Source organism: Mustela nivalis (assembly GCF_964662115.1).
Source record: "Mustela nivalis genome assembly, chromosome: 14".
In the NCBI taxonomy this organism is placed as follows: domain Eukaryota; kingdom Metazoa; phylum Chordata; class Mammalia; order Carnivora; family Mustelidae; genus Mustela; species Mustela nivalis.
In genome coordinates this window covers 10,772,246-10,793,826 of record NC_139033.1, presented here as the reverse complement: position 1 = coordinate 10,793,826, position 21,581 = coordinate 10,772,246, and the positions used below count along the sequence as shown (strand labels likewise).

Genomic DNA, 21,581 nt, shown 5'->3' with positions numbered 1-21,581 from the left:
CTGAAGTTCTTTGAGCATATTCTTAGTCCCAAGCTTTACTTATGAATTTCTATGGCCAAGATGGAATAACAAGAACTCAATTCACCTTTCCGGCAAACAAACAAAAAAGACAGTTAAAACATTTCAAACAAGAGTTTCAAGACACAAGACATCAGATAACAAAGTCAGTGATCTCTGAAACATGGAAACATGAGATAAGCCACAGAACTACCTCAGCTTTCTTTCTTTTCTTTTTTTAAGATCTATTTATTTGAGAGAGAGAGAGCATGCCCATGAGGGAGGGCAGGGCAGAGGGGTAAAGAGAGAATTTCAAGCAGACTCCAACACTGAGCACAGAGCCAGATGTGGGGCTTGATCTCACAGCCCTGAGATCATGACCTGAGCCAAATTAAGAGTTGGCCACTTAACCAACAGAGCCACCAGACACCCCTACCTCAGCTTACTTTTTTAAAATTTTATTTTATTTATTTATTTACGAGAGAGAGAGAAAGTGAGAGAGAGAGAGAGAGCACAAGAAGGGGTAGGGACAGAGGGAGAAGCAGACTCACCACTGAGGAGGGAGCCCAATGCAGGACTTGATCCCAAGACTCCGGGATCATGACCTGAGCCAAAGGTCACTCAATCAACTGAGCCACCCAGGCATCATCAGCTTATTTTATAATATATATATACATACAAACACACACACACACACAAATTTTTATATATAACATATATAAACATATATAAGAACATATATATAAATAATATATACACACATATATAAATTTTTATACATAAATATATATAAAACATATAAACATAAAAAATTTATATATAAACATATAAAAGTTTATATATTTGTGTGTATATATTATGTATGTATGTATTTATTTATTTTGGTCAGAGAGAGAAAGAGAGAAGACAAACAGAGAGAGCAGCAGGTAGAGGGAGAAGACTCCGGGCTGAGCAGGGAGCCTGATGCGGGACTGAATCCCAGCATCCTGAGATCATGACCTGAGCCAAAGGCAGATATTTAACCAACTGAGCCACCCAGGCATACCTCAGCTTACTTTCTAAAGAGTTTCCATGCTATAGTACAGGAAGACAAAACTAAGGGAGGGCTTGGCAAACTCTGAGTTGAGGAGTTAGAAATGAGAATCCAGGAAGATTAAGGCTGCTAGAGTTCATAGAACAGAGTTCTGGAGAGGAAAGAGCTGCTCAGAGCACCCTGGATATTTGCAGATCTTCCTGGAGTATTCAGCGAAGTACTGATTGATGTGTGTGCGTGTCAGGGAATTATCCAAAGCTGAAAGAACTATCTAAAAGTATTACAGAATAGTATCTAGAGTTCACATAGGCCCAAAAGTAGTTCCTACCACCAAGATATCAAAAAACTGGTAATTCAACAGGATATAAAGTAGAGTGCTCGGGAAGGTCTTGGCTCAGTTGTGAGAAATAATTAGCCTGAGACTGAGCATCACTCCAGAACTAACTAAAAAAATCATAAAAGGAAGATCTGAGAGATTCAAACTATTTCTAAGTAAATTATCTGCATCTAAGGATAAAATACAAGAATGGTTGTAGGTATACAGAAATATCTAGTACACCCCAAATATAAAATTCACAGTGTCTGACATCCAATAAAAGATGCAAAGAGGGAGTAAAACATGATCCATACAGAGAAGAATAATCAATCAACTGAAACTACCCAAAACTGAAACAAATATTAGAATTAACAGTAAAAGACAATAAAATAGTTATTATATTCTATCTCATATTTTTAATAAGTAGAAACATGGAAGGCATTTTTAAAGACCTTATTTGAGCTGTTAAAGATAAAAACTACAATGGAGGAAATAAAAATATATACAGATTAGACACTACAGAAGAAATGACTAATGAATCTGAAAGTATAACAAAGGAAAATATTCAAAATGAAAAACAAAGCCAAAAGACAAACAAACAAACAAAAATCCAAAAACTGAAAAAGCATGAGTGAACTATGGGAAAGCTTCAAGTACCATTATATATAGGTAATAGGATGCCGAAAGGAGTGCAAGTAGTGGGGAAAAGGGAAACAGACAACATATTTGAAAGAAATGATGAACAAAAGCTCTCCAAATTTGATCAAGACTATAAACTCATAGATACAAAAGCTCAATTAATCCCAAGGAAAAGAAATACGAAGCAAATGACACCAAGGCCCATCATAATCAAATTATTCATTTTTTAAAAGATTTTATTTATTTATTTGTCAGAGAGAGAGTCCACATGCACAAGCGGGGGGAGCAGCAGGTAGAGGGAGAAGCAGACTCCTTGCTAAGCAAAGAGTCTGATGTGGGACTGGATTCTAGGACTCTGGGATCATGACCTGAGCTGAAGGCAGATGCTTAACCAGCTGAGCCATCCAGGTGTCCCAAATTATTCATTTTTAAGACAAAATCTTAAAAGCAGCCAGAAGAAAAAAGATGCAGAGAGGAACAAAGATATAGTATCAGATTTCTTAAAGGAAACTGTTCAAGCAAAAAGACAGTGAAGAAATATGTTAAAGTACCAAAATTTTCTCAATCCACAAATATACTCTCAAAAACAAAGGCAAAATAGACATTTTCAAACATACAAAAGCAGACCCACAACATAAGAAATGTTAATGAGTATGCCTCAGGCAGAAGATAAATGGTATCACACAAAAATCTGAATTTACCCAAAAGAATGAAAAACATTGGGAATAATAAGTGTAAAATATTTTTTTATTATTTAAATCTCTGTAATGATAATTAACTGAGCAAATATAAAAATATATTATGAGCTTTACAGTATACATATAAGCATAAAGGCCAGGAGAGGAGAAATTAAAGTATTACATTGTAAGATTGTCACCCTACATGTGAAGAGAGATGATTATTACTTCAACTATGATAAGTTAAAATGTATACTATGAGCCCTAACATAACCACTAAAGTAACACAACAAAGGGTTTTAGCTAATAAGCCAACAAAGGAGATAAAAGGTAATAATAAAAATAGTATATTAGGGGCGCCTGGGTGGCTCAGTGGGTTAAGCCTCTGCCTTCAGCTCAGGTCATGATCTCAGTGTCCTGGGATTGAGCCCCATGTCAGGCTCCCTGCTCAGCGGGAAGCCTGCTTCCCCTGCTCTCTCTGCCTGCCTCTCTGCCTACTTGTGATCTCTCTCTCTCTGTGTCAAATAAATAAATAAAATCTTTAAAATATATATATATATACATATGCATATGCATATATGTATATATATATATCAATCCAAAAAGGGGGAAAAAGGAAGAAAAGGGAAAAAAGAGCAAAACAGAAAACAAAGGGCAAAATGATAGATTCAAATAAAACAGTACAATCAAATTAAGTGTAAGTGGCCTAAAAACCACAATTAAAAGGCAGAGATTATTGGACTGGATAAAATACTAAGACCTAAATACATGCTGGTTACAAGAAATGCATTTTAAATAAAAATATACAAATAATTTAAATTTACAAGGAGATAAGAAGATATACCATGTCAATGATAAATGAAAGTGAAACAACAAAACAGTAACAAAAGGTGAAATGGATATTTAAATATCAGAAACAAAGTAAATTACAGAACAAAGAAAATTACCAAGGATAAAGGTCATTTCATCATGGCAACTAGTTCATCTAAACAAAAGAATATAAAAATCTTAAATTTCTATACTCCTTGGAAGAGAACTTAAGAATACATGAAGCAAGAACTGATAAAACTAAAATGAGAAATAGATAAACCCACAATTATCAGGAAAATCACTATCTTTCACTAATGAATACAAAAGGTAGACAGAAAAACAGCAAGAATCTAATAGACTTGAAGGTCACTATCAATCAACCTGACATATCAACAGGTATAGAACATTCCATCCAGTGACAGCAGAGTACATCCTAAAATCCACACATAACCTCAAGGGACCCTGAGATTGTTTTGGCTAAAAAATCTTTTTCTTCTTTTTTAAAAATTTAAATTCAATTAATTAACATTTAATGTATTGTTTCAGAGGCACAGGTCTGTGATTCATCAGTCTTATATGATACCCGGTGTCATTACAACACATACTCTCCACATGTCCATCACTCAGTTACCCCATCCCTCCACCACACTCCCCTCCAGCAACCCTGAGTCTATTTCCTAAGATTAAGAGTCTTTTATGGTTTGTCTTCCTCTCTGGTTTCATCTTGTTTCATTCTTCCCTCTCTTCCCCTATGAACCTCTGTCTTGTTTCTTAAATTCCATATATCAGTGAGATCATATAATTGTCTTTCTCTGATTGACTTATTTCACTTAGCATAATACCCTCTAGTTCCATCCATTTCGTTGCAAATGGCAAGATTTTTTTTTTGATATCTGCCAAAACAATCTTTAAAAAGAACAAAGTTGGAGGACTCCCACTTCCCAGTTTCAAAACTTAGTACAAAGTAACAGTAACTGAAACGGTGTGATACTGGCTTAAAGACAGACAAATAGAAATAATGGAACAGAATAGAAAGCTTGGAATAAAATATCACATGTAAGTCATATGATTTTAAACAGGAGTGGCAAGACCATTTAGTGAGGAAAGGACAGTCTTTTTAGCAAATGGTATTTAAAATACTGAATATCAGGCACCTGGGTGACTCAGTGGGTTAAGCCTCTGCCTTCAGCTCAAGTCATCCCGGTCCTGGGATCAAGCCCATTATCAGGCTCCCTGCTCAGTGGGGAGCCTGCTTCTCCCTCTCTCACCCCCCCTGCTTATGTTCCCTCTCTTGCTGTTTCTCTTTCTGTCAAATAAATAAATAAATAAATAAATAAATAAATCTTTAAAAAAAAATAAAATACTGAATATCCACATGCACATGAATGAAGCTAGACACTTACACTATATATAAAAATTAGTTTAAAATAGATCAAAGACTTAAACCTAAGAGGTAAAACTATAAAACTCCTAGCAGAAGACAGGGGAAAAGCTTCATGACCCTGGGCTTGACAATGATTTCCTGAATACAAAATCAAAAGCACGGGCAACAAAAGAAACAACATATTGGACTACATCAAAATTAAACAGAGTGAAAGGGCAACCTCTGAAAGAATAGGAGAAAATATTTATAAATCATATATTTGAAAAGGAATTAATATTAATAATACATAAAGAAGCCCTATGAATCAACAACAAATTTAAAAATGGACAAAGAACTTGAATAAACATTTCTTCACAATAGATATATAAGTGGTCAATGAGCATACAAGATATTTAACATCACTAACATCACTGACATTTTTTAAAAAGATTTTATTTACTTATTTGAGAGACAGAGAGAGCAAAAGCAGGGCAGAGGGAGAGGGAGAAGCAGACTCCGTGCTGAGCAAGGAGCAAGGAGCAAGATGTGGGGGCTCTATCCCAGGACCCTGGGATCATAACCTGAGCCGAAGGCAGATGCTTAACTGACTGAGCCACCCAGGTGTCCCTAAACTGTACATTTAAAAATGTCAGGATGTAAATTTTGTTACATGTTTTTAACCCAATTTTTAAAAAATTTAATGATTAAAATAGTCTTATGATATGCACTTTATCACAATTTTTTAAAAAGCTAGGGATGCCTGGGTGGCTGGGTTGGTTAAGCATGGGCTCCAGGTTTCAGCTCAGGTCATGATCTCAGGGTCATGAGATGGAGCCCCGCATCAGGCTCAAGTTGAGTATGGAGACTACTTAGATTCTCTCTCTCCAGGCACCTGGGTGGCTCAGCTGGTTAAGTAACTGCCTTCAGTTCATGTCATGATCTTTGGGACCTAGGATTGAGCCCCACATCCAGCTCCCTGCTCAGCAGAGAGTCTTCTTCTCCCTCTCCCTCTGCGCTCTCCCTCTGTTTGTGCTCTCTCTCAAATAAAGAAAAATCCATTAAAAAAAAAAAAAAAAAGAAAGATTCTCTCTCCCTCTGCCCCTCCCCCACTCACATGCGCTTTCTCTGTCACTAAATAAATAAGAGTAACTAAAAAAGCTACTGTGTTTTAGCCCTCTTCAGCCCATCCCTCCCATTGATTACAAACAAAAACTCTGGGAAAATATAAAAATTAATTGCTTGAAGACTGAAAAGTAAAAATCAAAAAAAGGAATCATCCTTGCGCAGGGGCCATGCTAATCTTCTCTGTATCGTTCCAATTTTAGTATATGTGCTGCCGAAGCGAGCACTCAAAAAAAGGAATCAAATACAGAGAAGCTAACTGCACAAAAGTTAAGTTTCCCAAACCTTTCTCTCTTGCTCTCTTATAGCTCTTCCTCAAGTGTACATCCCAATCATAATGCTTCTCAATGAAGGCCCCTGAAACCCTCACAGAAACCTATATTCTAGGCCACATAAACCAAAGAATGTCCCATTTCAGGCAGGAAAGTGTAGGTGGAAACCCAAAAGTGACAGAGCAAGAAAAGCAGATATCCTAATTCTGTCTATGATGCCATATAAGTCTCAACCTAACCATTGCACTATACACGCACATGACAGCCCAAAACAGGCATAGCTAAGGCATATGCTTGGCATAGAGAACTTGAACCTAAAAATGATGAAATGAAATTCACTTTCTAGGCCGCCTGGATGGCTCTGTTGGTTAAGTGACTGCTTTCAGCTCAGGTCATGATCCTCGAGTCCCAAGACCAAGTTCCACATCAGGCTCCCTACTCAATAGGGAGTCTGCTTCCCTCTCTGACCCTCCCCCACCCCTGCTCTCTCACTCAAATAAATTTTAAAAATTGTTAAAAAAGGAATTCACATTCTAAACCTAATCAGGTTGACTGTCTGCTAAACAAAAACATTAGCATTCGCCAAAGAATTACAAAAGAACCCCAAGTCTATGATATGTCACAATCACAATGTCCAAGATGAAACCCTAAATTACTTGACACACAAAGAACAAAAATTTGTCACCCATTATCATGGGAGAAGACAATCAACAAACACCTACTTAGAGATGGCCAGATATTGGAAATATCCAACCAAAAAAATTTTTTTTTAAGATTTGTTTATTTATTTGACAGAGAGAGAGAAACAGCAAGAGAGGGAACACAAGCAGGGGGAGTGGGAGAGGAGAAGCAGGCTGGGAGAAGTGGGAGAAGCAGGCTTCCTGCTGAGCAGGGAGCCTGATGCAGGGCTTGATCCCAGGACCCTGGAATCATGACCTGAGTTGAAGGCAGACACTTAATGACTGAGCCATCCAGGGCCACCAACCAAAATTTTTAAAAGCAACTATTATAATTCATATGCTCCATGAGGTAAAAGAAAACAAACTTGAAAATATTTTGGGGGGTGATGGAAATAGAAATGTTTGTTATCTTAGTTGTGGTAATGATTTGTTTTTAATTTTATTTATTTGTTTAACAGAAAGAGAGAGCTCACAAGTAGGCAGAGAAGCAGGCGGTGGGGAGGGGAAGCAGGCTCTCCACTGAGCAGAGAGCCCAATGTGGGGCTCAATCCCAGGACCCTGAGATCATGGCCTGAGCTGAAGGCAGAGGCTTAACCCACTGAGCCACTCAGGTGCCCCATGTGGTAGTGATTTGAAAGGGGTATATATATACTAAAAAAGATAAAATTGTACACTTTAAATATTGTTGTGTAGGGGCACCTGAGGGGGTTCAGTTAAGCATCTGACTTTGGCTTGGGTCATGATCTTGGGCTCCTGGGACTGAGCCCCACATCGGGCTCCCTGCTCAGCGGGGGCTCTGCTTCTCTGCTTCTCCCTCTTCCTCTGCCCTCCCCACCCCTGCTCATGTTTTCTCCCTCTCTCAAATAAATAAAATCTTTTAAATAAATCTCATTTATTATATGTATAGCTCAATAAAGTTATAAAAAAACAAAGTAACATTAATCATACCTATGCCAAGCACAAGGTAAATAATATTAACAATCATTTTACAGACTAGGAGACTAAAGTTCAGAAATTATTTGCCTCAGGTTACAAAGTTAACTGGGTCCAGAATTCTATACAGATTTTTTTTCTTACTTCCAAAACTATATTATTTCCTTAGCGGAGAATAGTGTTACTCAATTTATGAGATATTAGGACTGAATAAAGTATGTTTTTATGATACTAAAATTCTTACGAGATATTTAATATATATTAGTACATGGATTTCATACCACCAATTACATGTATTATTTTCATACTAAATTGAAAGAAATATTCCCTCTAGTAACAAATGTCAAAGGAAACACATAGCAGTGAGTCCCGACTGCATTTTTTTTTAAAGATTTTATTTATTTATTTGACAGACAGAGATCACAAGTAGGCAGACAGGCAGGCAGAGAGAGGGAGAGAAGGAAGCAGGCTCCCTGCAGAGCAGAGAGCCCAATGCGGGACTCGATCCCAGGACCCTGAGATCATGAGCTGAGCCAAAGGCAGCGGCTTAACCCACTGAGCCACCCAGGCACCACCGATTGCATTTTAACCTCTACCTTTTCCCACAGCAAGCCTGAGAAATATAAGAAACATATACAGATGGTACTGTGTGGGTTAATCTACTGATAAAATCTGTGAAAAATCTATAATCTATACATGATAATCTATAGTATTTCCCAATTAAAGCCAATGTTTATTCTTTTTTTTTCCATTTTATTTTATTTTATTTCTTTTCAGGGTCAATGCTTATTCTTTTAATAAAAAAAGTAATATTCTCAAAAGCTGTTGTTAAAGAATGTTTTATTACATGGAAGTACACTCATGATATATTGAAAAATAAAAGCAAATTATATGAAGTATTAATGTGTTATTTGTTTTAAAATGCATATATGTACAGAGAAAAAGATTGGAAGCATACATAATATATATAAAATAATATGTGAGTGATTATAGGTGATTTTAATTATCTTTTTGCTTCTCTGAATTTTCCACACTTTCTATAATAAACAAGCAGTGTTTTTTTAGTATATGTGCTGCTGAAGTGAGCACAACAAGCCGTGTTTTTTAAATATGGAAAAAAATTAAGAGCTATTGTTTCAAAGGATAACAATAAACAAAGGGATCCCACTTACCAAGATGGATTATCTTTGTTTTCTATTTAGGTCTAAGTATACCTGTCTTACAAGATACAGTCACAGTCTAGTACTACTCACCTGTCCAACTGCTTGCAAGTTATAGCAGACAACATCCTTATTGGCTACTGAAGTTCCATAAAGAAGTGCCTCAATGAGCCAGCATATCCCCAGGAGAAGGTCAGAGAAGCTCAGATAAAAGAGTGGCCTTATCTGTCAAAGCAACAAGAGCCTCATTTTATAAATGATGTAGCTAGGAAAATAACAATCAATTATTTTTAAGTTTTATCTTTCTAGGAGAAACCTGGGCATCATTTTTCTGGGGTCTCTGTCATTGGTGGACTGTGGGGAATGTAAAGGAATACTCCACGTAGGAAGGAATCTGTAATTTCAACTATCCCAACTATCCTGGAATAAGACTACTCATGGATAGATTAGCATTGACCTACTTCCTTATAGACACATTCATTCCTCAGATTTAGGGACAAAGGAAAGAATGGAGAGATATGGAATTTTGTGATGGGAGATACACCACAAATAGAAAATTAAAAGTACTCGAGCTGCACGGCCAACATCTTCTAACAATAGGAAATGAGATCATCAGCTGAGTGTTTAGGGATATGGTTAACACTCAAAGAAAATAAAAATGGGTTTTTAAAATCCTAATACAGTTTAACTTGCATTTTTCTCATTCTTTTCTTTATTGAAAAAATTGTAAGATATATTTAAAGTGTGCAATGTGATGATTTGATAGACAAGTACATTGTGAAAGGATTTCCCCAAGTTAACACCTCCATCACCACACACATTTACTTTTTTTTGGTAAGAACATTTAAGTTCTACTCTTTTAGCAAATTTCAATTATACAACAGTGTTATCAGATATAGTTACCACATTATCCTCAGACTTTATTCATCTTATTTCATCAATGAAAACTCAGAGTAGGGGGTGCCTGGGTGGCTCAATGGGTTAAGCCTCTACCTTCGGCTCAAGTCATGATCTCAGGGTCCTGGAATCAAGCCCCAAATAGGGCTCTCTGTTCAGCAGGGAGCCTGCTTCCCCCTCTCTCTGCCTGCCTCTCTGCCTACTTGTGATCTCTCTCTCTCTCTTTCTGTCAAATAAATAAATAAAATCTTAAAAAAAAAAAAAGAAAGAAAACTCAGAGTAGGAAAAAATATTGGTATGAATTTTATATGCTGTTTTTCGATTTCTGACCCTATCAGTGAAGTCTGTCCTTCTTTGTCACTTTCTAGTATTCTTCCCCTTTTGCCCTCCCAACTCCCACTTTTCTAAAAATAGTATTGGTTACCATACAGAGAAAATTATAAAATGTTTATTGAGAGACATCAAAGAAGATCTAGAGTGAAGATAAACACTATGCTCATGGATTGTAAGACCTAAGATTACAAAAATGTAAGTTCTCCCTAAATTGATATATAGATTAAATGCAATCTCAATTGTATCTCAACATATTTTCTTATGGAAGTTGACAAGCTGGCTCTATATCTGATGTAGAAATACAAAATATCAAGACAACCAAGACATTCTTGATAAAAAAGGAGAAAGATTTGTCCTACACATAGCAAAACTTACTATAAAGCTAGAGTGTAGATATTGTGGTACTAGCATAGGGATAAGCAATAGACAAATGAAACAATACAGAGCTCAAACAAACCTAAGCATATATAAAAACTTTTGATACATGATAGAAGAGGCTTTTTAAAAAATAATACTTTTTTTTAAAAAAAAGATTTTATTTATTTATTTGACAGACAGAGATCACAAGTAGGCAGAGAGGCAGGCAGGGAGAGAGAGAGAGGAGTTAGCAGGCTCCCCGCAGAGCAGACAGCCCCATGCGGGGCTCAATCCCAGGACTCTGGGATCATGACCTGAGCCGAAGGCAGAGGCTTTAACTCACTGAGCCACCCAGGTGCCCCCCAAATTCTTATTTATTCAACAGAGAGAGAGACCACAAGCAGGGGGAGAAGCAGACTCCTTGTTGAGCAGGGAGCCCTACTGCAGGACTCGATCCCAGGACCCCAAAATCACGACCCAAGGCAAAGGCAGACATTTAACCATCTGAGCCACCCAGGTGCCCCTAGAAATGGCTTTTTAAGGACATTTTTATTATTATTGGCAAAATTATTATTATTACTGTAGTAATCTCTACACCCATTGTGGAACTCAAACTTACAACCCTGAGGTCAAGATTTGCAGGCTCTGCTGACTGAGCCAGCCAGGCATCCCACAAAGTGGCTTTCTGGATCAAGAAAGAAAGGATAGTCTTTTCAAAACATGATGTTGCAGCATGCCTGGGTGGCTCAGTCGTTAAGTGTCTACCTTTGGCTCAGGTCCTGATCCCAGGGTCCTAGGATCAAGCCCCACTTCTGGCTCCCTGCTCAGGAGAAAGCCTGCTTCTCCCTCTCCTGCTCCCCCTGCTTGTGTTCCCTCTCTGTATCTCTCTCAGTTAAATAAATTAATAAAATCTTAAAAAACAAAACAACCATGATGTTGCAACAACTAGGGTCTATATGGATAAAAATAAAAGTGGACCCCTATATTCTATCTCACACACTCAGAAATGAGTTCCAACTGGTATAAATAACTAAATATGGAAAACAAAACCCATAAAAAATTTTTTTTAGATAACAGAGGAGAATGTTTTGACTTCTGGCCAGGGAAACTTTTCCTAAACAAAAGAAAAAGGCTCTAAAAGGAAGTAATTGAAAAATTCAACCAGTGAAAAAAGAAAAATATGTCAAAAGACACCACCAAGAAAGTGAAAAAACATGCCACAAAATGGGAGAAGATTATTTAACAGCACATAAAACTAACAAAGGACCGGTATCAAAACAAAATTAAAAACAAAAACTCTTACAAAGCAATTAAAAAAAAATCTAGTAGAAAAAAATAGGCAAAAGATGTGAACAGGTAGTTAAGAGGAAATCCAAATGACCATAAACATATGATAATATGCCTAACATGATTAGTAATCAAGGAAATGAAAAATTAAATCCACAAAATAAATTATACATTCATGGCAAAAATTTTTTAAATCTGACAATATCCAGGATTAATGAAACAAAAAGCAATGAAACCTTTCCTACCCAACTGGCACAACCATTTAGAAAAAGTTTGGCATTATCTAGGAATATGCCTCTCCTAGAGCAATTCTATCATTAGGTAAATACACTAGAGAAATGTTTGCATGTGTGCACCAGAAGACACGGACAAGATTAAATATTATATATAGATATAATATACATATTATATCTATACACCATACAAATATAATATAGATACATAAATTATGATGTGTTCAAAGTAGAGAATGCTCAACATCAGTGAAAATTAAATGAACCAGAGCTTTACACAAGAATAAATCTTACAAATAACACTGACAAAAAACAGCAAATCACAAAGCTATACAAAAATACATACAGTATTAGTCCATTTCCAAAAAACTTCAAAAGTGAGCTGAGTTAAATTGTTTAAATACACATACCTTGACAAAACTGTACATAAAAGCAAAGAAATTATGATCACAGAAGTCAGGATAGTGGTTACCTCTAGAGGTGAGGAAGAGAACTGTAAGGAGCATAGTAGGAGCATAGTAGGTTGACCAGTAAGGAGCATTTTGGTACAGACAATTTCTAGTAAGGAGCATAGTAGGTTGACCAGTAAGGAGCATTTTGGTAAAAACGATTTCTATTTCTTATTCTTACTGGTTATAATCATTCTTTAAAAAAGTGCATACAGGGGCGCCTGGGTGGCTCAGTGGGTTAAGCCGCTGCCTTCGGCTCAGGTTATGATCTCAGGGTCCTGGGATCGAGTCCTGCATCGGGCTCTCTGCTTAGCAGGGATCCTGCTTCCTCCTCTCTCTCTCTGCCTGCCTCTCTGCCTATTTGTGATCTCTCTCTGTCAAATAAATAAATAAAATCTTTAAAAAAAATGCATACAGGTTTTATGCTTTGTAATCCACATCTGATATATATCACAAGAAAAAGTAAATTAAAAAATTTTTAAAGTTATTATCACATACTACCTAATATAAAAACTAATCTCACCTGTACAAAAGGGAATTTTTCTCATACCCCTCTTCCAAATGAGAGGAAAGCTAAGTCAGATGCTATACCTTGCAAGCAGGGGTAAATGGTCAAGTTGCTTTGGCTAACAAAAACAAAAACGAGTGAAATAACATTTTATTTTTTTTTTACATTTTAAACTATAATTAATAAATATCAGATATTATTATTATTTTTACCATATATAGCCTTTGCTCTGGGTAAGCCTACTAAAATTCCAGCCAGATGGCACATTCACAGATTCTACTGGCCCATGACCTCCCACAAGTTTATAACTGTTAATGGGTAAAAAATTAAAAGTGAACACCAAATAAACTCCGGAGGAGAAAGGCAGCCAGGAGGCTTTTGTGAGCAAGAATGCAATTTTATTTATGGTCACTGATTCAATAAATAGCCTTACAGAGAGCACTATTTGCAACTAAAACATAACTAAAGTCTTTGGCAGGGAAATGGAGGATAAAAAGAGATTTATATACTTTCACTCACACTTAGAAAACAGTGAGTTCTAGTAACAGGAGATAAAGTCAGTCAAATAAACAACAAAAATTAACTGAGCACCTATTGTTGAAGCAAAGAAAAATTTCACCCCACCTATGTCTATAAAATACTATGTTGAAGGTATAGCCCATGGTTTAAGGAAACTGCAATCAGTGCAGTAATCTGTAATACACATAAAAGCAAAAGACATAGTCCTAAATATGAAAGGTTTTGCTTTTTTTTTTTAATATTTTATTTATTTATTTGACAGAGAGAGATCACAGGTAAGTAGAGAGGCAGGCAGAGAGAGAGAGAGGAAAGCAGGCTCCTTGCTGAGCAGAGAGCCCGATGCGGGACTCGATCCCAGGACCCTGAGATCACGACCTGAGCCGAAGGCAGCAGCTTAACCCACTGAGCCACCCAGGCGCCCCTGAAAGGTTTTGCTTTAAAAAAAAAACATGCCTAGTGGCACCTGGGTGGCTCAGTCATTAAGCGTCTGCCTTTGGCTCGGGTCCTGATTCCATGGTCCTAGGATTGAGCCCCACATTGGGCTCCCTGCTCAGTGGGAAGTCTGCTTCTCCTTTCCCCATTCCCGTTCCCCCTGCTTGTATTCCTTCTCTAGCGATCTCTCTCTGTGTCAAATAAATAAATAGAAATTTGTAAAAAAAAAAAAATTGTAAAAAAAAAAATGCCCAATTCATACCTCATTTAAATCAAGAGCAGGATGAGGGGTAGAACATGCACTATGGGAAAGGGTTTCCCTGGGGAGATTCTGAGTCCAAGTGGGTTCTGGTGAGTTGAAAGACCTAAAATAGTATTCATATGAATACTCTTCTAAAATCCTGCTTCCCAATATTTCTATTCAAATGAAATCAGGTTACAAACAATATCAAAAGTGATCTTTATGGGGAAATGAAGTCACATAAGTGTGTAGTAAAATATATCTGCCCTGAGTATTATTTAACACTGGCTAGTCTGGCCACCTTCTTCTCTCTTCAGTTAGCCTTTCTGAGTCACTGTTTCATCAGTTAATCACCTCAAAGATTCCCTATGGATTTCTCCAATTTACTACATTTATTTTAATTTAATTTAAATTAAATTTAAAATCTTTTTCAGATTATGACTTCCATAAGTTTTTTGTGATTAAAAATATTCTTTAAGGGCGCCAGGGTGGCTCTGTGGGTTAAGCCTCTGCCTTCGGCTCAGGTCATGATCTCAGGGTCCTGGGATCGAGTCCCCATTAGGCTCTCTGCTCAGCAAGGAGCCTGCTTCCCCCTCTCTTTCTGCCTGCCTCTCTGCCTACTTGTGATCCCTGTCTATCAAATAAATAAATAAAATCTTAAAAAAATTCTTTAATGGACAAAAAAGAAAAACTAGGATGGCTGATATTCTTAATCTGGAAAAATTGGAATTTTTCCTACACCAAGAAAACAGAATGTGTGGGAACCAGTGAACTAGTGGTTGTTAAGGTCCTTTAAGCTCTGGTTATGTTTTGAAAGGTATGGGAACTGAAGCCAGAGAAACTTAAGGTCACATCCTAGGCCAAAGCAGATCCTACATATTTTTTTTTTAAGATTTTATTTATTTATTTGACAGAGATCACAAATAAAGAGGCAGGCAGAGAGAGAGGAGGAAGCAGGCTCCCCGCCGAGCAGAGAGCCCGATGCGGGGCTCGATGCGGGGCTTGATCCCAGGACCCTGAGATCATGACCTGAGCTGAAAGCAGAGGCTTTAACCCACTGAGCCACCCAGGCGCCCCTGATCCTACATCTTTATAAAGCTCTAACCCACTGTCATGCCAGAGGTCACCTTAGACCCCCTGAGTGGTCACTGAGCCAGAGCAATTTTGCCTCCCCCACGAGATATCTGGCAATAAATTTAAACATATTTTGGTTTTTACAACCTCAGATGTATGGAGAGGTGGTTTGCTTCTAACATCTAGTGGGCAAAGTCTGCAAAGCATCTGAAGGTGCAGAGAGCCCCCTACAACAAATAATTGTCCAGTTCAACAGATAAATAATGCAGAGACTGAGAATCTCTGCTTAGCTGTCCTACTATGTAACTTATACTTCATTAACTTAGTCACCTATAAATTCAAATTTCAGCAAAGGAGACAAACATTAGAGAAATCTGAATCACAGAAAGATATGTGGCCTAAGATTACTTTGGCAGGCAATGACAATACAGTACCAGGACTTCTACTTTCTAGTTACTTACATAGTCACATTCTATGCCTGAAATTCAAAATCCTATTTTCTTTTTCTTTTTTTTTTTTAAGATTTTATTTATTTATTTGACAGAGAGAGATCAGAAGTAGGTGGAGAGGCAGGCAGAGAGAGAGAGAAAGAGGAGGAAGTAGGCTCCCTGCTGAGCAGAGAGCCCGATGCGATATGTGGGGCTCCATCCCAGGACCCTGGGATCATGACCTGAGCCAAAGGTAGAGGCTTTAACCCACTGAGCCACCCAGGCACCCCAAATCGTATTTTCATTACATACCATATTTCAGTGGCTTAAAAAGCATATATGGAGAATGGCTTTGGAACAAGACAATCCTGTGCTCAAATTCTAGCTCTAACAAATTACTGGCTATATGTAAGATCTTAGGAAAGTCCCTCAACCTTACCAGGATTTCATTTCTTCACTATAATATCAGATTAGTAATATCTGCCTCACAGAGTTGTTTTAAGGATTAAATGAAAAATGTATTTAAAACACTGAGCACATCTGTCTAGAATAAAATAAATACTAAATACTGTGTTTAATTTGAAAGGGGACTGTAGTTAAGAGTTAGACTTTTGAAAAATCTCTGTCCTGCTACTTACTATAAAATTTCAACAAGTTACTTCATGACTTTGAGCCTTAATTTCCTCATCTGTGAAATGGAGCTAATACCATCCTTCCCATGGGAAAGTAATGAAAACCAATAGATAAAGTCTGTAAAGCACCCAGCATACTTGGAGCTCAGAAAGTGTTCAACATACGGAACTACTCTGATTAGGAAAGTGGGCCCAATAAAAACCCAATCACATTTTCCACATACAAAAGCCCTCCTATATATGTGAACTATATTTTGTCTAATTTTGTGCCATTTGGCCTAGTGAGAGAAAGTGTTGTTACATTTTTATTTCATAGCTAGGAAATACTCTCTCTTTCTAATCCTCTCTCAATCCGGAAAGTTTTTTTGTTTGTTTATACCTTAAATATATATAATTTTTGTTTGTCAATTAACCTCAAAAAAAGGAAAATATTTTTACTTGATCTTTTTGGTATGAATAATTTTACCTAGGATGTATTTTTGTTCTGTTTTCACCATTAAATTGTAATTGCCTAGAAGGCCTGAACAGCAAACCTAATATTTTCTGGAAACAAAGTCTGAGCTATTTCTTGGCCCCACTAGCAATATTGCCAAGATACCAATATCAGAAAACTACCTCTTGGCAGGATCATACTGTGCTTAGAGTGACTAGAGGCTTCAAACAACTCTATTTCCTAACTTTAATAATTAGTGCATAGCAAAAAAAATTGTACTTTTAGCAGCCAATCTCTCACTATTCAAAGTTATAGTTAAAATAATTACCTAGAAGAAAAGGGAAACCTATTGACTGTGTCTAAAATATCTCAATGTAATAACATAATGACAAATTTACAAGTAATTCGTAGACTTATTCCATTATTTTTAGGTGATACTTCTCTTATTTATTTCAAAGGCTAAGTCACTAAAAATGTTCAAATCCAACACAAAAAAGAGTTTGCTCACCTCTGGAGATTTCTGTATATTCTGGAATACAGCATAGGCAATAAGAGAACTTGAACCGATAACACTGACAGAGATAAAAGATAATCATTAAAAGAAGACTACTAGGGCTCCCTCATTTTTGCTAATGATTTTTTACAGCTTTACTGATATATAACAGATAAAAAAGAAACCACACACTTTTCTAAAATATGGAAAGCTTCATGAATTTGTGTGTCATGCTTGCATAGGGGACATGCTAATCTCTGTATCATTCCTACTGGTTTTGCAAATCAGTCCTGATGACCCAAGTCCTTTGATTTTCAGATGTTATTACTCAATCTGTTTTTTTGTTATTGTTGATGTTACATTTTATTAATCAGAAAATATCAACATGGTAAAGAACAGCATTTCTCCCTGAAGAGTAAAAACAAATACCCAGGGGGAAAAATGCAGGAAACTTTAGAATTCTACAGTTTTGCTTTTACTAGTTAAAACAGTCATAGAACATAAGATTAAATAAATTTACCTCAGAGTAGCCATAACAAATTGTATCCACTGTATTGCAGAAAAAACCTAAACAAAACATAAAAGAGAATAAAACCAAAACTTTAACATTTAATATTCAACCTTACTCCAATTTCACTGTTTATTAACTGTCTCTGCAGAGCACAAACTCTTCAGTGCCTAATCAAAATACCCTACAAGTCTGAGACACAGCAGAAAGGCCTCTGGAAAGGCAGGGTGGTTCCTTGTTTCCTCTCTTACTGCTCCATCTCTCGAAAACAGTAAGATAAAAAGAGTAGAGAGGTGGACAGAAAATGAAAAGAGGTAGAGAAGTGGACAGAAAAGAGAGTTGGATGAGCATATTTTAAAAGAAAAGAATAAAATGGAGAAGAGGAAGGAAAAGTTAAATTTTGAGAGAATAGACATGCGTGAAAAGAACAGGTACAGGGAAAGGTAAACAAATACTAAATAGAGTTGACTGATAACTAGAGAGAGAAAAAATAGAATAGTAAGGAGTAAAGAAATAGGAAGAAGTAGTAAAGAGATACTGTGAGTGAAAAGTACAGAACAAGGAGGAAGAAAGGAGGAGCAAAAAGAAAGGGACAACTTATAATCTCACCAAGTCCCAATTGTCCTCCAGAATGCTAGCCTCCAGCAGGAAGGCCATGGGGACTTCTGCCCCAGCTATGCTTACGCAGGCCGATCTTTCTCAGGTTCTGAATCCTGAAGCACAGAAAAGGTGGCTCCACCCCCAGCTCTGCTGGGCTCCTCCCTACCCAATCCCGCTCTGTATCTTGAGGACAAGGAAAGAGGTGGTGACAAGTGGAGGAGAAAGCCAAGCAGAAAGAACAAAAATAGAAAGAGCAGGTGACAAGGAAACAAAGTATTAGGAATTATAAGAGGAAGAGACAGGAATAATAAAAAATAGAGAGAATGGTGAAAAGATAAATGGAGCTGCAAGAGAGAAATGGAACAGAAAAAAAGGAGAGAAAGGTAAGGAAGAAAAAGGAGGTCTGCTTAACACTTGCCCCATTTAGGGATAAAAGCCTGTGATGGAAAAGAGAGACTGCATATTAAAGCAATCAGTAAATTTTTAGTAATACCAAGAAAAGCTGTGATGAGAATGGGCTGTTAATATCTCACATTTAATAGTAACATCTGAAATCTTCTGTACCAAAATTCCCACCAGAAATATATTACATGACTCATTTAATATACTTGTTTATATATCAAATCTGTGTAAAACATTGTGCTATAGAAGATACAAAGACAAATAAGAGACAGACCCAGATTTCCAGGAGCTTATAATACAGCAGGAAAAATTACCTGAATGCCAGAATCTTAAATTATCTGCACACAAAAAAATATACACTGCCTTTCATTTGAACAATATTTGGAAGAACTGGTAAAATTTGGACAAGGACTATAGTAAGGAGAAAGCAGAAGGAGAATATTTCTTTGTAACCATTTAGCTTTCATCTAAACATACTTTCATACACTCTACAAAATATTTGACTGATAACATAAATTGGATCATTTGCATAGGTTCAGTGATTTAAATATGTGATTCACTTATTCATAGGAGGTTAATATAGGATTCATTTGTTCACCATAGTGTGGAGTAGAAGAAGGGACATCATTAAATAGAGGTAGGTTTTTGGTAGGAAACTATTAAATTAGAGGCAGGTTCTAACCACTTTGCTTAAGGTACTAAATAAACAAATAAAAAACGCAAGTCGATTTCTGGTTCAGAAATCCCTACTATAAGGTCTCAGGGAGTGTTCTGAGGCCTCTAATCATCTATCCATCTAATAAGGGCGAGAGGACTAATGACAGTCTCACCAAGTGATAAGAGAATGCCTTTGGACAAAGGACTCTTGTCTTGGTCAAGAACAAATCTCAAATTGTTCAAGAAACAACCATGCCAAATCAGTCTGCTGCTCTTGATATAAGAACTTTTCACTTTTGGCACTCTTCTAAAATGTCTTATGCCACTGACCAAATTCCCATTTGGGGATTTACCTTTCCATTTTTCCTCTCTGTATTAGTACCCTGCTTTTTGTATATTTAGCACTATTCCCCCTTGAAATATCTTTTTTTAAAAGATTTTATTTATTTATTTGACAGAGATCACAAGTGGGCAGAGAGGCAGGCAGAGAGAGAGAGGAGGAGGAAGCAGGCTCCCTGCCGAGCAGAGAGCCCGATGCGGGACTCGATTCCAGGACCCTAGGATCATGACCTGAGCCGAAGGCAGAGGCTTTAACCCATTGAGCCACCCAGGCACCCTGAAATATCTTTTGAAACATAATCTTCCCATCTTTCTTTTCTGCAAGGGCTAACCCAAGCCCAAATGAAGTGGGTGATACTTACTTTTAAGTAAGTATCTCTTTTTACTTAGCTCCTTAGTAAGCTCAAAAACATCACAGCTCATTTAATGTAATGGGCTACTATATTTCATGTATCAATTAAATTAATAGATATTTTTTAAACTTCTACCATGAGCAAGTTACAACTGTGGATACAAAGTCAAAAAACTAAATTAAATTTAGTTTAAAGGTTAAATTACATTTAAAAGGTTAAATTACATTTAACCTTCCTAGTAAAATATTTTTATTTAAGCAACAATTATACTTAACTCAAATAAGATTCCTAGTAATAACATCTACCAATTATCAGGTGCTATCTATGTATAAGACTCTATGCTAAGCATTCTAATTGTCAACAAAAATTTTGAGGTAAAAAGTAATATTCCCATTTTTAAAAAAAGTTTTAGAAACTCCACACCCAGTGTGGGTCTTGAACCCACAACCCTAAGATTAAGAGTCCCATGTTCTACCAACTGAGCTAACCAGGCACCCCACTAATGTTCACATTTTTTCAGATGAAGAAACTGAGATTTAAAGAAGTCACTTCTAATGGTTATAGAGTCATCAACGGTAATACCAATATTCAAATCCAGTCATTCTGACTTCATAATTTGCACTCTTAACACACACAATATTCTAATGGAGAACTAGTTAATAGGAAGAGAGGGAAAGATAATTTTAAAAATTAATGTAACATCTGGGACACCTGGGTAGCTCAGTCATTCAAGCATCTGCCTTCAGCTGAGGTCATGATCCTAAGGTCCTGGGTTGGAGTCCTGCATCGGGCTCCTTGCTCAGCAGGTAGCCTGCTTCCTTCTGTCCTTCCACCCCTCCCCTCACCCCATGCTCTCTCTTGCTCTCCCAAATAGATAAATAAAATCTTTACCAAAAACAAAACAAAAGGAATGTAACATCAAGGTAGCTCTTTTATTAGGCAATTGCTTCTTAGATATGACAATAAATGCATAAGCAACAAAAGGAAAACACAGAAAAATTGGTCGTTTTCAAAATTAAAAACTTTTCTGCTTCAAAGGATACCATCAAGAAAGTGAAGACAAGCCACAGAATAGAAAGAATATTTAAAAATCCTGTATCTGATAAGGGACTTATATAGAGAATATATAAGAACTCCTACAAGGGCACCTGGTAGCTCAGTCAGTTAAGCCTCTGATTCCTGACTTTGGCTCAGGTCATGATCTCAGGATGATAAGATCAAACCGCAGGACAGGCTCCATGCTCAGCAAGGAGTCTGCCTGAGATTCTCACTCCCTCTCCCTTTGCCCCTCCCCCTACTCACGTGCACCCTCTTTAAACAAACAAATAAATACAAAACAAAATCTTTAAAAAAAAAAACCCTCCTACAATTCAATAATAAAAAGACAATACAGGGGCGCCTGGG

General features: G+C 36.9%; 1 protein-coding gene across 17 annotated transcripts in view; it reads right to left on the bottom strand.

The window, feature by feature from the left end:
- TMEM116 (transmembrane protein 116) overlaps nt 1-21,581 on the bottom strand; it is a 181,686-nt gene that overhangs the window by 145,752 nt on the left and 14,353 nt on the right. For 14 of the 17 annotated variants that reach the window (XM_082698505.1, XM_082698497.1, XM_082698506.1 and 11 more), the window contains 3 exons: nt 17,839-17,885; nt 17,334-17,397; nt 9,096-9,227 (listed from right to left, as the gene is read on the bottom strand). In XM_082698505.1, coding sequence (XP_082554631.1) covers nt 9,096-9,227; nt 17,334-17,397; nt 17,839-17,885 — 243 coding nt within the window. Of the gene's footprint in view, nt 1-9,095; nt 9,228-17,333; nt 17,398-17,838; nt 17,886-18,435; nt 18,530-21,581 lie in introns of those variants that run through there. The other 3 variants (XM_082698513.1, XM_082698502.1, XM_082698508.1) reach the window with 2 other exon arrangements.